General features: G+C 36.3%; 1 protein-coding gene across 1 annotated transcript in view; it reads right to left on the bottom strand.

The window, feature by feature from the left end:
* Positions 1-15828, bottom strand: part of USH2A (usherin) — a 676006-nt gene that overhangs the window by 534144 nt on the left and 126034 nt on the right. The window contains exons 11-12 of the mRNA XM_045809720.2: positions 10057-10252; positions 6015-6656 (exon numbers count right to left, since the gene is read on the bottom strand). Coding sequence (XP_045665676.2) covers positions 6015-6656; positions 10057-10252 — 838 coding nt within the window. The remainder of the gene's footprint in view (positions 1-6014; positions 6657-10056; positions 10253-15828) is intronic.

The following is a 15828-nucleotide window of genomic DNA, read 5'->3' as shown; positions in this document are numbered from 1 at the left end:
GCACTGATTTTTAAGGGAATACCAGCCATCTAATTCCAATTCCATTGGCAGAGTCTTGCATGCAATTCTGGTTTAGGACCTCCTTACTTAACAAATACGATATGCTTCTTAATGAAACAAGATACTTTGTTTTACTTTCTAATAGTCTGTATGAATTATAAAACAAAACCAAAAGTAAATATCAGAGGAAGCATGAGGAATTGTCCTATTAGCACAAAATATGTCATGCGAAGCTGTTTTCATTATAAATTAGCCTTTATTTTATTCTGGAGCTGCAGAGTTCTCAATAAACCCTCTCTGCCTCTGGTTCTCAAGGACAAGGGTGGGTCACTGGCTCAGGATGCCTTGACATCGTTCCCTGCATTTCTCAGCCTAGCCTCTGATTAAGTGCTTGCTGCTGAACGTTACGAGGTCATCCAGCACTGAAAAAACGAACTGGGAAAACATATTTAGTGCTATATTTATTAGTGTGGGTATGTGTACATTCATATATGTACACACACTCCAAATAATTTTAAATTAAAGCATTTTTAAAATACTTAATGGAGGTTAAGCAGCATTTTTAACCTCTGTTCAAGTTATTGAATGGCATATTAAAACCAATGTGGCTCTAATGTACCTTCTAATGTGCACTGCTGCTTTAACAAATTGCCTATAAATTTTAGTTGAATTAAGCATATTCCTTGTACATTCATAGTAAGGTTAGGTTAATAATACATGAGGTTTCATTATATGCACCTTCCTTAATAATGTTTTTTAAGAAAGTGGGACAAGAATCTCTGGGCAATAGTCTAGTAGGGGCCAGTAATATTTACAGCCACAGATGAAAAAGGCAAGCTGAAGTCCAGAGGCTTGTGAGTTCATCCCTCCTGCCCTGCCCCACGCTTCTCCCTCCATGCCCCGCTACTCACACACATCCGTGTGGAGCTTCTCCCCTGTGCTATATGATCTAGGTCTCTCAGATGTGCTTAAAGAAGTAGAAAGAAAGGTTCCGATGGCAGCGGTGTCTTTTATTGTGCATACTGCAGAGCTGGCTACTGTGAAACATCTGCTTATGATAAAGATACTTCAGGATAAGGGTTCTTTTTTTCAATGTAAATTTCACAGTAAGAGACAATAAAACCAGAAAACAAAATTCAAAGTAGTTTCTGAAGCTAAAGTGTAAGACCAAAAAAAAGGTCCACAAACACATTTTGACCTTTCCATATGCTACACCTATGTGTACAGAATACCTTGTTTTGTCAAAAAAAAATCCATTAGGTCTTTACACCACTGTTTTCTTTCCTCCCTGGCAGGGTAAAAACCACATCCTTTCTATATGTCATCAAAGGAGCACTCAGAGTTGCACCGTGCCTGTGCCTAAATAGAAGAGAATGTCACTGGGGTAATTTCTTTTTTTTTTTTTTTTTTTGAGAGAGAGAGAGGGAGAGTACAAGTGGGGGGAGGAGCAGAGGGAGAGGGAGAGAGAGAATCTGAAGCAGGCTCCACAACCAGCACAGGGCCCATGGTGGGGTTTGATCTCACAACCCTGAGATCATGACCTGAGCCAAAATCAAGAGTCAGATGCTTAATTGACTGCACCACCCAGGTGCCCCACCCCTGGGGTAATTTTTACATGTAATTATTTATTACTTCAGGAAACACAGATAGAGTATCCACTAGGGAGACACTGCCCTATGTGCCCAGGACAGGACACTGAACAATGTGAGGAACAGCAGTTAGACCTGTAGGCTGGAAAGGAACAAATGATCCAAAGACTCCTTAAAATGAGGTGAGAGAAAGGTCATGGGGGTTACGGTTCATGTGTGCCATGTTTTTTACCTACAAGGATGGGAAGGCAGTGGAAGATGGAGGGATACAGTCTGACTAAAGTTTGAACAGCATCCCCTTGGTGACACATTAGGAAACGACTGTAGAAGAGTAAAGAGGAGAAAGGAAGTTTAGGAGGTTTGTCAGCTAGTCCAGAAGAAAGATGAAAATGGGTGAGTGGGGTGGTAAAAAGTGGACCAGTTCTAGGTTTATTTGAATGTAAAAGCATCAAGACTGATTTTGATAAGAGAGACAAGGGCTGTAGAAACAGAGGGGAATCAGAGGAGAGCTGCAAGGATTTAGCTGGAAAGATTATGACCCAGAAACTACTGGGACAACATTTCAGCTAAGGAGAGTTGAGCAATTTTTCCCTTCTGAAATCCCCAAAAATGAAATAAGAGAAAGAAGAGGAACTGAAAGTCAATGGCAGATGTCCACAAGTATAAGCTAAGCACTTGCAGTGGAGAGGCCAACAGTAAGCTGGTCGATTCAGGTAGTATAAGTCTAGAAAGAAAGGTGTGGAATTGAAGATTCCAGAGGTTTCTGAAGTCAGGTGTGAGGAATAGTTAATCCTCTCCAACCAGAAGATTTTCCCTCTTGTGTTTTGAGAGAAGACAATGAGTTTTCTCTTTAGAACTTAAACCAGAGAGTGCCTGGGTTCATCAGATGCAGGGACAAGTGCTACTGAATGCAGGGATTCTATATAAGGGTGCCTGTGATGGTTAGTTTCATGTGTCAACTTGAGTAGGCTTAGTGTCAGTTGTTTGGTCAAATACTAGTCTAGATGTTGTTGTAAAGGTGTTTTATAGGTTTTCCCAGAATACAAGAACACTAATCTACAGACAAAAAGGGCCCACTGAGTGCTCAGAAAAATTATTTAACAAAAGCACATCATCATGAAATTGTCAGAAATGAGGGTTATAGAAATAGTAGAAGCTTCTGGAATGTAAGAAAGAGGAGAGGAGCAGAGCTGGGGAGGAGCGGGGAGGGGAGGGGAGGGCAGGAGGAAGGAAGGAAGGAAGGAAGGAAGGAAGGAAGGAAGGAAGGAAGGAAGGAAGGAAGGGAGGAAGGGAGGAAGGAAAGGAGGAAGGGGAGAAAAGAATCTAATTGGCTCTGCAGGAAGATAACGATGAAATAATTTTTTGAGTGAAAATGATTCTATATAATGATAAAATTTCAAAGTTATGAGTGTGGAATAAAGTTATTTGCAGGCATTCAAAATTCTAAAAAAATTACTTTCTTGCCTATACTCTTTCTCACAAGCTACTAGAGTATGTTCTCTATCAAATACACATATAAAATAAGAAAAAAGAACACATAGGATTTGGGAAATGGGATCCAACAAAGGAAATATGTGAAGGAAACTCTGAGTACAGCTGATGGATATACACATCTCCTATTGGTTCTGTCTCTCTGGAGAACCCTAACACAGATACTCTTCTTAAAACTCCTGATTATTTCTCAGTGTGTTCAATTAAACCACTTACTGAGTGCATGCAATGTACAAGGAATTACATTAGTATTGTGGCTATGCAAGCTGAATAAAATAATCCTTGCTCTCAAGATATTGAAACTCTAACAAGGGAAATAACCAACTACACAAATAAGTTAAATACAAGAATGCTTTAAATATGCTAATCATTTTCATTAATAGGTATGATTCCCATTCTATATTTTCCTTAAAAGGGAGGACAATTTGCCATGAACCTTTGGAGAGGTTTTGTGACAACTGTGCTTAGGCAAATAGCCACTAAGATATTACTCTTCTTGAAAACCAGTGCTATCCGAGATAAATTCCAAAAAGAAAGAGGCCAGAGGGAGACAGAGGAGACCATCAAGGGGAAGAAAAAGATTGAGTATGACTTTCCAGTATTTTAATTTAAATTTAATTTGTATTTTTATCAAAATGTATATGTAGATAGTTTTAAAAATCAAATAGAATCTAAAGGCTCACTGCATATAACAGCAGTCCATTGCTCTGTCCTTCTCCCAGGAATCTCCCTGTCCACCTTCATCTGGCTTTTATTTCTGTATTTCTCTATAACATCCATATATTGTCCCATCTCAACCTTGAAAATTTAGATTAGTGTCTTTCTACAACAGAGGATGAGTATTCAGCTTTTTATATGCCTCCTCAATAATCCCTTTATTTGGTTAAATCAATATTCAGAGATTGACTATATGACTATATAACTCTATTTCACAGCTCTATCATATAATATGCTTTGATTATATTTCCTTTCTTGAAAAATTTGCCTTTAATTAGGAATTAAAGGCATCTCTTAGATGCCTTTTGTAGGAATCTCTTCGATATTTCTAGGAATCAAAACCCTCCAATAGAAATATACTCAAGAAAAAAAAAAGAACTATACACAAGAAATCTGTTTCTTTTTTCTTCTACTGAATTTATCGACTCACAGGGGGATCCAAAACCCTGATCCTCCCATTCTAATTTGAGCTAGTTGATCTCCAGTTCTGATGCAAAGCTATATCCTAGGTCAGAACAAAACACTCAATAAGCTTCGCAACAGATAATCACTCAAAAGGATATAACATCTGATCTATTAGCTTTGGCTGGTTTATTTAGAAAGAAGGATATATAAATCATGGTTATTTGTGCAGGAGACTGAGTGCCTTGTTTCCAAAATTAGATATATTAATAAATATTAAAAGAGAAAAAGTATCATCTTTGGATATTAAAAAAAAAGTGATTGCAAATTTGGAAAGATGATTCTGAAGCCAAAAGAGTGCAATATATTATAGCAGTCATGTAAGTCACCTGCACAGCCCTCAGTAATCATCCTGTTTTCTGGGATACTTACCACCTTGCTCCTACTTAAATAGTGGTCCCCAAAAGTCATGTTTTTATATGATCCTGATACTCCTGGCCATAGTGAATTGGCTCAGACATAGCCACCCTAACAAAACTGAGTCAATTAGAATTTCCTTCTTGGAATCGTAACCACAAATTAACTAATCAGTCTCCCTATTGCTAGAACAGTAATGGGATAGACATTTAACCATGCAGAGAGGTAGGGAGAAGGAGAGTGTGTCTTTCTCAAGACAGAGTGAGAGAGAGAGAGAGAGAGAGAGAGAGAGAGAGAGAGAGAGAAATATATGGAAATAGTTGAATTAATGGATACGTATCAATGGGAGATTTCTAGTTCCTGAGTCCTGATTGCATTGCTCCATATCAGGTTTTGTGGGACAGCCAGTGATAATACAGCCCCCATTTATGTTGAAGCCAGTTCAAATTATTTTCTGATACATATATCTCAAAAAGAATGAACTCTTCATCAACTCCATCCTATCCATCTCTTTGGATTTACTTGTCCCGCAATGTGAAAGGAAAGGTATGGCTCAATCCTAAACTCAATTCCTTGTCATGGCAAAAAGGACTTCTGTCCTACCCATTTCTGACAAGCAAATCTCCCTTTTGCTTGGCACTATGCTCCTTCACACAGGCTCAGATAACTCAGAGCTGGTTACATAGACAGAAAAACAATCAGCACAGCTGTTAAACACCTAATAAACATGTATATTCATCATGACATTATGATGATTTTATTATAAAGAAAGTATATAGTTCAGTTACATCAGATAAGGGCAAGAAGCAAGCCGGGGATAGGGTCCATCTTTCTCCTGGTTGGCAAACACACAAAAAGATGGGTATAGTGAGACTAAACAGTAGTCTATTTTGCTAATTTGATGGCATTTAAAAATAATTCTAGATGCTCTTATATGATGCTAGACCATATAGCCCATTTAGTAAAAAACATTTGGTCAGCTTTATTCAGAAAATCAGTTCCTCATCTGAATATTTGGCATGGTATAGATAATTAACCCAAGTTTTCCTTTCTCTGGGAAGCAAAATTTATTCTTGCCTTTACTAGTTTAGACTTTGCTCAGTTATTAGAAGGGGAGTTACTTCAAGTTGAGAAGTTAAGTATTAGTTAGTCTCAATTATAAAATGTCTGATTGGCTGGGGTTCCTCTAAAGGGTCATCCCAAATATAGCAACACAGATACACCAAATAATCTTGAACATATTAAATAGTTATATCTGCATTCGTTGATAATATAAATACAACAATGTTGTTCAAAGTAGATTTTTTAGGAGTCCCAACCCCAAAACAAAGAGGAATCATCCAAAATGGTATAATGAAAATGACTGTGCACAGAACACATAACACATTTCTCTCTTACCTGGTTGACACTGATTACACTTTCTTCCTTGCCGATTAGGCAAACACAGGCACTGACCACTGATTGGGTCACAAATGGTCCCAGGTAATGTCCCCAAGGAGTCACACTCACACATCTGGCAGCCTTGAAAATTGCCACTGGTCAAATTGTACCTGTGAGGTGCACACTGATTACAGTGAAGACCTGTTACTCCTAATTTGCAAGGACACTGTCCTGTTGATTTGTCACACAGCAGAGAGCCATTTACTGTCCCAGTCTTATCACAGTTACAAGGCAGACAGAGGAAAGAATTATTTTGCTGGAGGTAGAAGTATCCTTCCAAACATTCATTGCACTGTCTCCCTCCAACGCTGGGCTTGCAGATACACTGCCCTGTCTTAGCATCACAGACGGTCCCAGAGAGGGATCCAGCCATGTCACAGTCACAGGCCTTACAACTGGTGATGTCCAACCCGTAAAAGTGTTCTCTGCAGGTGTCACACTGAAGTCCTTTGGCTTCTTTCTTGCACTCGCACTGCCCAGAAAGAGGATTGCAGAGTTTGTTCACTGAGCCATGGAGGTTGCACTGGCAGGGCTCACATCCATCATCGTTAAAACTTCGGAGAAATTTAAATCCAAAATTGCAATGATCACATCTAAGCCCTGAAGATAAAATGTGTTTAAAAAAGTGAAAATGTGAAAAGATTCTACTCGCGCTTTCAAGACAAACAATGCTCCTGGCAACATTAAATGCAGACACAAAATGTTAAGTGTTTTCTCCCAGGTAATGCCATAGAGGCCTGGGCATATACTCAAAATACATAACAATAGTTCTTTTGGCAGTCATGTGTAGTTTTATTTCTGTAACGTGCTTTATGAAATTTTATTACTTAACATATAGAGAAATGCTTACTGGAAATGTTGCTTCTGTTATACATACTGGAGCTCTTTTCCTCTTTAACAAATACTAAAACTATTATTCTTAATTATTTTATGTTAACAAAATGTTCATGTAAAAGAATAGACAATGAAGTAAATTTTCAAAGCTACACTGAAGAATTACATATTACTTATTTTCCTAGAAATCAGATGATACTACAATGTTTAACAACATATTGAACTGATAGCTATTTTTGTATAACAGTATATATGCTTCTGAATATCACACCTTTAAATAATTAATATAAATAAAACTTATCCAGAGCAATTTTTGTTTCAATGCTTTTATATGGTCATATATTTTATTATTTTCAATTAATATAAATTATGCTCTCCTTGGCTCATAAAGCAATCACATCGCTTGTCATATTGTGTGATTCAGGACATTCCTCTTTAAACACTAAGTAAATTCTGCTGTTACAGTACTTCTATTTAAAGGAGTGCATATATACATTTCACAAACAGAGAAAAATATTTTATCACCTAAACTTAAATCTCTGACAACTTAGGTTAGTTTCAGGGAGAGTATTAAAAGGAAAGAGAGTAAAACAAAAAATTTTGAATAGCAAAGGCTGAGTTGCAAAATACTTCCCTTAGATAGTTTCCACACACCTGGGAGTTTAAATAACTGACTATGTGGGGTTGAATCAATGGAAACATTTATTTCAAGCTATGATCGCAATAAAAAAAAATTAGTCCTAAAATAACAGCCAAAAACACACTCAGGAACTCATATGTAGAAAAGCATTTCTTAAGCGGGAAGGAAATGCATAATATATATGTATATATATGGATAAAAATTCAAGAACTCCAATGGAAGGCAAGTTCTTTAACAGTGATGAATGACTCACCTAAGGCATATCATTTAATTTCAATAAGGAAAATAAAAAAGGACCACTATTGCTGCAAATTTTAAAAATAACTGTATTGTTAACAAGAATTATGACTCATTTTGAACTATTAAAATTGGTCTACATGGATTCATATCATATCAGTTTTAAAAATATGCGCAGTGCTTATTTGAATATGCCATACATATTCCTGACAGGCAATCTATTCCTAACGATACTCAGGAAGGCCTACAGGGCATCACATTCGGTGTTAACAAGAGCAGGCGAGTTAGCACACTTGGCATTTAATTCACATTCTTCTCCCTTTTTATTCTAGATGAATGACCTACTTTAATAAAATTATTGGTGCTAATGTATTTTACTGGTGATAGAATCATTAGTAAGATTTAACAGTTTTGCTAACTCTAACAGTTTGCTTTCCGTAACGAACACAACATACCCTGGTATTTTTGGCTTTTTTTATATTAACAAGGTAAAATTGAATAAGGGTATTTGCTAATCCCATTAGGAAAAGAAACCTATATGTACACATATCAAGTTTATGTTTTTATTAAAAATGCTGCATGTGCAGAAATAACTCTAGAAATAAGAATATCAAAATGATGATTTTATCCTCAAAAATATATCTATTTGTATTTTCCTACAGAAAACTAGCTGGGTCAGTAAGACACATAAATGACAGGGAAGTCATAACAGTTTAAATAAAGAGCAAATTTTGATTTTCCTCCTTTTCTTAAGCTCTGGATCTAACCATCACAGGAAAGATTTCATTGTTATAGAAAAATAAACATTTCATTGTCTTTAAAGGTCTGTCCTTAAATTCTGTTTTCAGATCATGAATTTAAAATATATACCATATTAAAGAACAAAGGATGACACACAGATTGAATTCAAAGGTCTTGGAATTCATTTAGCATCACAGATAGCACTTATAAAAAGATATGCTGCTCTTTACAAGTTGCTCATTTTTTTCCCCAAAAAGCTAGTTTTTGTATGCTTGAAATGTTTAAGGGCAAGTTATATTGAAGATTTTGATGTAATCTTTCTTTAAACTAGAGAAATCTTGTGTCATATCATTAACCATGTCCATATTCTTTTTTAGTAAAGTAAAATGAAATGCTTGTCTGGCTGACTTATATAAAATGAGGTATGTATTCTACCTATAGAAAAGATAAAAGAATTACCTTTAGACTTACAGCGCAGAAATGAAAATGTTATTCTGAATATGTTCATCTGTATGTGTACATGTATGTATGCATTTTTGTGTGTGTGTGTGACTGCCAGGCATGTTTTCATTATTATAAGGTTCAGGTTAGTGTTAGAAAAACCACGAAAGACTTGGTGTCTTGAATGACAATAGAAAGGTAAAGGTCTTTTTTAAACTTCCTGTGTGAACCAAGACATGTTCAGTTAAAATACAAGACTCACTTCATCAGGAAACTTTCCTCTCATAATATTCTCATATATCAACATTTCAAAGTGCATTATGTACATAGTGCATTTTGGGCACTTGATAAATTTTGTCCTTCTATGGTTGTGGTTCCCCTCGAAAATGCTGGATGTAATAAATTGCTATAATCAAATCTAATTTCTGAAAAATACCTGTGGGAGTAACAAACAAAAAAGCAGGTCTTGTATAAAAAAATGATAAATAACACTGAAGGTAGCTGTTTATTATAATCAGCTTGACACTGAATTACAAAATTAAAATTATGTGGCCCTTTATAACTAACCCTACCAATATACATGATCTGTGGAATTATGTTGACTTATTTTGCATTTCATAGGAACAGTTCAAAGAAATATAATAGAAAAAAAATGGAAAGATTTATCACAAAGGACCCTGTAGCACAGAATATTTTGAAAAAAAATCCATTTATTTTGGTCTATTAAGAAAACTAGCATGAAAATGATTTGCTTAGAACTCATTAAGTGTAAAACATTTTGAAAAAGTGCTAATTTTCAAAAAGAAACATCTATGCAGTAAGCAAATTATATTTTTTCTATGACTTATTAGTATGGGACCATGTGAACTAAGGCATCTACAAAATAAAGAAACTTCTAAAGGGTTGATTAAACTAAGCTTCAAGCCGTAGTTTGATAGAATTATTAATTTAATCATTTTTAGACAGTTAATTTCATCCAAATTGTTTTTTTTTCCAGCCTGCCTTGAGCAAGGAAATTTGTTTTACTCTTCAGTTAAGAAATCAAATAGAGAATTTTATTCCAGATGGTAATAGAGATGTGACTGTAAACTTTTGCATTACACATACCAATAACATTTGCTTTGCACTTGCACTGGCCTGAATTTTGGTGACAGGTAATGTCTCCATCCACTGTCCCAGAGGTACTGCAGTTACAGGGACTGCAGCCATCAGGATCCGACTCTCGTAGATTGTAGAATCCAGTTTGGCACTGATTGCACTGTCTGCCAGACACATGTCTCTTACAATTACACTGGCCTCCAATCTAGAGGAGAGACAACATTTTGTAGAATGATGAACGTATCTATTTTTAGATAATTTGCTCATTAGGTACAAGACAGGGAGGGAGGGAGGAAAAAAAGAAAAAACTTTAAACAGACAAGAAGGTAATAAGGTATGTTTCCTCCTGACACAAAACATGGGAAGCTTCGGCAGGGTGAATATATAGAACTGAATGAAAATAAACCCCAGAGAAGTCAGTAGCATGGGACTAAAAGGGAAACGTGGAATTAAGCACTAAGCACCATAGAAAGAAATCAAAATATAGTCCTGTGGAGATTGAAAATAGAAAAGAGCCGGCAGTTAATTTAGTCTTGCAATTTTTCCTCTCTGTTTTTTGTTCCCCTCATCTACTATCTCATTGACCCAAACTTGCTTGATACGTGGTGCTTAAATTAAGGACAAACCTTTCTATAGTAATATCATCCTGTCAATGTCTTAACAATGTTTAAAATAAAGTTCCTTGTTAATAGAACCATTTGTGCCTACTGATACAGACCCTGATAACTTTAAAAAAACAACAACAGCAACACACACACAATTCTGCTTTTAGGAATATTTCAGCATATTTATGGTTCATTTGTAACATGACGTAGTCACATTAAGTATATTTAGCTGATTTATATTGTGGTAAAAAATAGTTCTTTGTTTCAGAGCACTGTCAAGTAAAATAACAGCTGAGAAAAGGAGTATTTTTCTTCTTCAAGCTCCTGTTTGAGAATGAAATACACAAAATATATAATGCTTATCTACTATATACATAAATAATACTATGTTGGTTAAAAAAAGATAATCAAGAGCCTAAACTTTTCAGAAGGGAACATATGCATATAAAATGTGAAACTAATATGAGAAATTTAAAAATAACTTAGGACTTGAAAAAGAGATGCCAGTGTAGACATCAAATCAAATCTCTTATAAAGTCACTGGCATTTCTCCCCAATTTCCCTTCACATGAACTGAATCCAGCTCTCCACAATTGTTGGCAGGTTTATCAACCAGGGAAGCCATGTCTGATTTACCTTTCATCGCAGGTACACTCAGTTACAAAGATGTAGACAAGGGTTTTTTAATTAAGGAATTTTAAGAAATCTAACACTGCTTCATTCTTCCTCATCTGTGATATAGGGAATACACTGGAGTCATTACTTACAAGGGTAAAATAATTTATATAAAAATGTTGAATACTCTGAAAAACAGAAGTGTATACACGCACCAGGTGTAATTGTAGATTAATAATAACCCTCGATATCAAAGATACATAAAGATATGCAAAGATTATGAATGATCTTTGTACTCAGCTACGTCTCCGCCCCCCACTCTTATCCACTGGACTCTTATCCAGTCCCATATAATCCAGATCATTACTCAAGACAGAGATTTGATTTGATCTGCAAAAATAAGTGGCATTTATTGGTGGGTATGTGTTATATATAATCATGAAAATCTACTAGGTCTCTGATTATACACTTTGCTGCTAATAAGATAACATGGTTTTACTACCATTTTCTTAACCTAAAAGTTTGTATAACACATATAAGTTATACTGTCTTTAAATGAGTTATACCTTAAAATGTGGCTTAAAAGTCAGTGAAAAATGCTTTGTAGTTTTATGAAAAGTTTTCATTGTAATCAGGTTCTCAAAATTCACCTGAAAATACAAATTACATCTGTACAGCTCAGTTTCATTTATTTTTTTTAGTATTTACTTATTTTTATTTTAGAGAGAGAGAGAGAGCATGCTCATAGAGGGGCAGAGGGAGAGGGAGAGAGAGAATCCTCAAGCAGACTCCCCGCTGAACATGGAGCCTGACCCAGGGCTCTGTTCCAGGACCCTGAGATCATGACCTGAGCCAAAATCAAGAGTCAGATGCTTAACGAACTGAGCCACCCAGGCACTCCCAGCTTCATTTATATGATGACATAAAAATCTACTTAAATTCTGAGACTAATTCCTGTCCACCAAGAAGTAGAAAGTAAGAAGGGTGTGCTTCTCCCCTTTAAAAATACACTTGCAAAAAGTCAGATACAACATTTTTCTGTTTCTATGCTCTTTGGTAGAATACATTTACACTAACCCAATTAAATAATGCAGCCCTGCATAAGTCACGGGATGAAAGGTCCAACATAGGGAATACAGTCTATGGTATTATAATAGCATTGTATGGGGACAGACAGTAGCTACATTTGTAGTGAGCACAGTATCATGTATAGAGCTGTCAAATCACTATGCTACCCACCTGAAACTATGTAACATTGTATGTCAACTATACTTCAATATAAGTAAGTAAATAAATAAATAAATAAATAAATAAATAAACTCCTGTAATTATTATCCCCAGAAAGGTAAGGTAAAAGTAGTATTCACTAAAAAATATAGAAAACAAAAAGCCTTAAGAAAGAAACAATCTGTGAAGTAAGGAATACATTAGGCAAAATAAAAATCTCAAGAAGAAGACTGGAAGAGAAAGTTGAGACAATTCTTGAGAAAGAATAATAAGGATAGAGATGAAAAGCAAAATAAAAATAGAGCACTTCCAGGTGGACAAAAGTAGAAAAGAAATGAGGGAGGAAATTACCAAAGAATTAATACAAAATAAACATTTTTCCAGACATGAAGCTACAATTTAAAAGGGCTCATGATCATGCTAGTGAAATTAATTGGGGGGGGAGGGGGGGTCATCACATACAATCCCATAAAGTAGTCAAATACTGGAAATTTTAAAAAAGGACAAAATTTTCCAGAAACAGTAAATTCCATATAAGAGAACTATAAAATATCACTGAAGTGTTCTGCATTATTATTGTAATTCAGAACACTGCATCATAACTTCCAAATAGTGAGTAAAATTATTTGCCAATCTAGAATTCAAAACCAGGTCAAACTATCAGTTATCAGTGAGGAAAGAACAATGACATTTTTCGGGCATGGAAGGATTTAAAAATTATAACTCCCTGTCTCAGGAAGCTAGTGGGGGATATGACTCCAGCAGATAAAAGAGGAAACAAACAATAGCAACAACAATGTAAAGCATGGGATCAAGGAGATGAAGATTCAGAACTATGTGGAAAGTCTCAGGCTAATAGCTGAGCAGGAGGCCCAGAGGGCCATTGGTCCAGATTAATCCACAGGATGGAACATTTGAAGAAGGTGGGGCTCTACAAATGGAATAGTTGTACCTGGACATATTAAAAATTTAAAAAATAGTATACATAGGCATGTAGCAAAGATGTCAACATTTGGGGGGGAAATTAGGGAGAGACATACAAAAAGCTAAACAAGCAAAGGAATTATTCAACATTAATTATTAAATTATTTTATCTTTATTAAATTATTAAATACAGGCAGAGTAAAAGATTATGGATATTTTTGAAGACAGAGGCAACATGTTTTGCTGGCAGATTATACATAGCTGCTAAGAGAAAGAGAATTCAAAAGCGATATTATGGCTTTCGACATGACCAACTGGAAGGACAGAGTTGCCATTAACCAAGATAGGAAAGGCTATGGGCGAAGCAGACTTGGAAGGAAATCATGAGATCAGTTTGGGACACATTAAATTTGAGACATCTGCTAGATATTGAGTATTTAATTGAAAACATGAGTGTGGAATTCACTTTAACATTGCCTGTGTGCTGACAACATTTGAAGTTAAGTATCGCCAAGGGAACAAATGTGGATAGAGGAAAGATCCATAAAGAGGGTTCTGGGGAGGAATAGGGATCAAAAGTGTTTTGAAATGGAAGAAATAGCAGCATGTTTATTTGCTTAAAGGGAGGACAAAGCACAAGCGTCCACCTTGATAACGCAAGGGAAGGAAAAAGTCGAGCGCAGGCCCTTACTCGCTGGGCATTATGGCCTCTCCTTTGGGAAGTTGATGTCTACCCATTTCCAGCCTTTTCCAATACTGAGTTCCTCCCAACTTAAAGCATGTTTCCCTCTTCTGTTATCCTATAGCATTTTATTGCTGTATTATACCATCCTGCAATTTTCTAGTGTCTAACCTATAATTATTATATGCCTCTCTGAAAATACCGCTTCCCAGTGTACCGTTTGGCTCAGCAACCAAAGGGCCATAACCTTGTGCACCTTTCTACCACTCATGGATCCAACAGGATGCCTGACACATAGAATCACTTATAATATTGCAAGCAGAGTGCTACAATGCTTTATGTATTTTTCCTATTTATTAACAAACAATCCTGTGAGGTATTATAATATCCAAAGGAAAATGAAGTGACTTTTCCAAGGCTTAGCCTAAATGGAAACCAAGGGCTCCATGTATGGTTGCAATCCTGCGTGCTAACACTATGCGATCGTGCCTTAGAATTTAACACTCCTATCCTGTCTCAACTAAATGGTGTAAGTTCCTTAATCATTTGGAGGTAGCATAATTACTAGTCACAGTATAAACTATACTCTGCCCCCTAAATCTACCTAAATCTTAGTTTATTTATATAAAATGAGCATAACTACATCTACATCTGTTGTCAGGATTAACTGAGATTATTAATCTAAAAGTATCTAGTATCATCTCTGGATCATCAGTAAGAGGTTGGTAAAGATAAGGTATGATAATTACTATATTTCACACTGGTATTGAATGAATACAGTAAATTCATCAAATGACTGATGGTCAAACATTTTCACCCTTTGAGAATACTTGACGGATGTGTGGCAGGCACTTGCAAAGTAAAAAGGCCAATCATTTGCATCCTGAAAGGTTTGGATGTCCCCTCCAGCTACATAGCCTCTTTTCTCTTCCTGGAACACATTAGGGATGTTCCCGCCTTAGCATGCTTGCACAGACTGCCCCCCCTGCCTATGACTCTTCTCCCAGATTTCAACACAGCTAACTCCCTTACCTCCTTCAGGTCTTAAATCAAATGTCACATACTTGATGAGACCTGTCTTGACTATATATACGCAATGGCAAGTCCCTTCCTTAAAATGGCACTCCCACAGTGTTCTACACTGTCCAGTTTCCTCAAGGGCACTTTATTTAGTAAAGAAATTTACTTATTTTTACATTGACTGATATTGGTCTTTCTCATCTACTCCCAAACCCCATTATGATGGAAGTACCACAACAGCAGGAGGTTTAGCCATTTTACCTTTTGCGAAATGCATGACACTTCATTTTACAGAAGAAACCAAACCTTAGGCAGACAGGTAGTAAGTGGCCTAACCCCTAAGCCCACACTCATGGCCACTGCGCTAAATTCACTCTGCTTATGATCAGTTACAAATCTAATGATAGCAGCAGGAAGTCAGGGTAATGGCCTGTGCCTGTGAGGAGACGGGTGCACAGAGCAGAATCAGGCAAGCACTCCAGTTACCATTTTGCGAACTTCTCTGAAGAGCACTGATGTTTGCTAATGGCTGCTGTACATTGCCTCGTGACCACACTCAGGACCTCTCCATTTTGGACCATACTGCAAAAGCCTGCCGTACCAGGCTAGGTAGCAATGGTAGATACACACAGTCCATTGTGTGACAATTCAAACCATGAATTTGACAGAGGCATTTGTGACAGTCGAAAAGAATAAGATTCTGCAATA

This window comes from Ursus americanus, chromosome 2 (genome assembly GCF_024610735.1).
Source record: "Ursus americanus isolate L20-20 chromosome 2, mUrsAme1.1.p, whole genome shotgun sequence".
Classification (NCBI taxonomy): domain Eukaryota; kingdom Metazoa; phylum Chordata; class Mammalia; order Carnivora; family Ursidae; genus Ursus; species Ursus americanus.
Note: the sequence above shows the minus strand (reverse complement) of the source record. Positions and strands in the feature narration are given on the sequence as shown.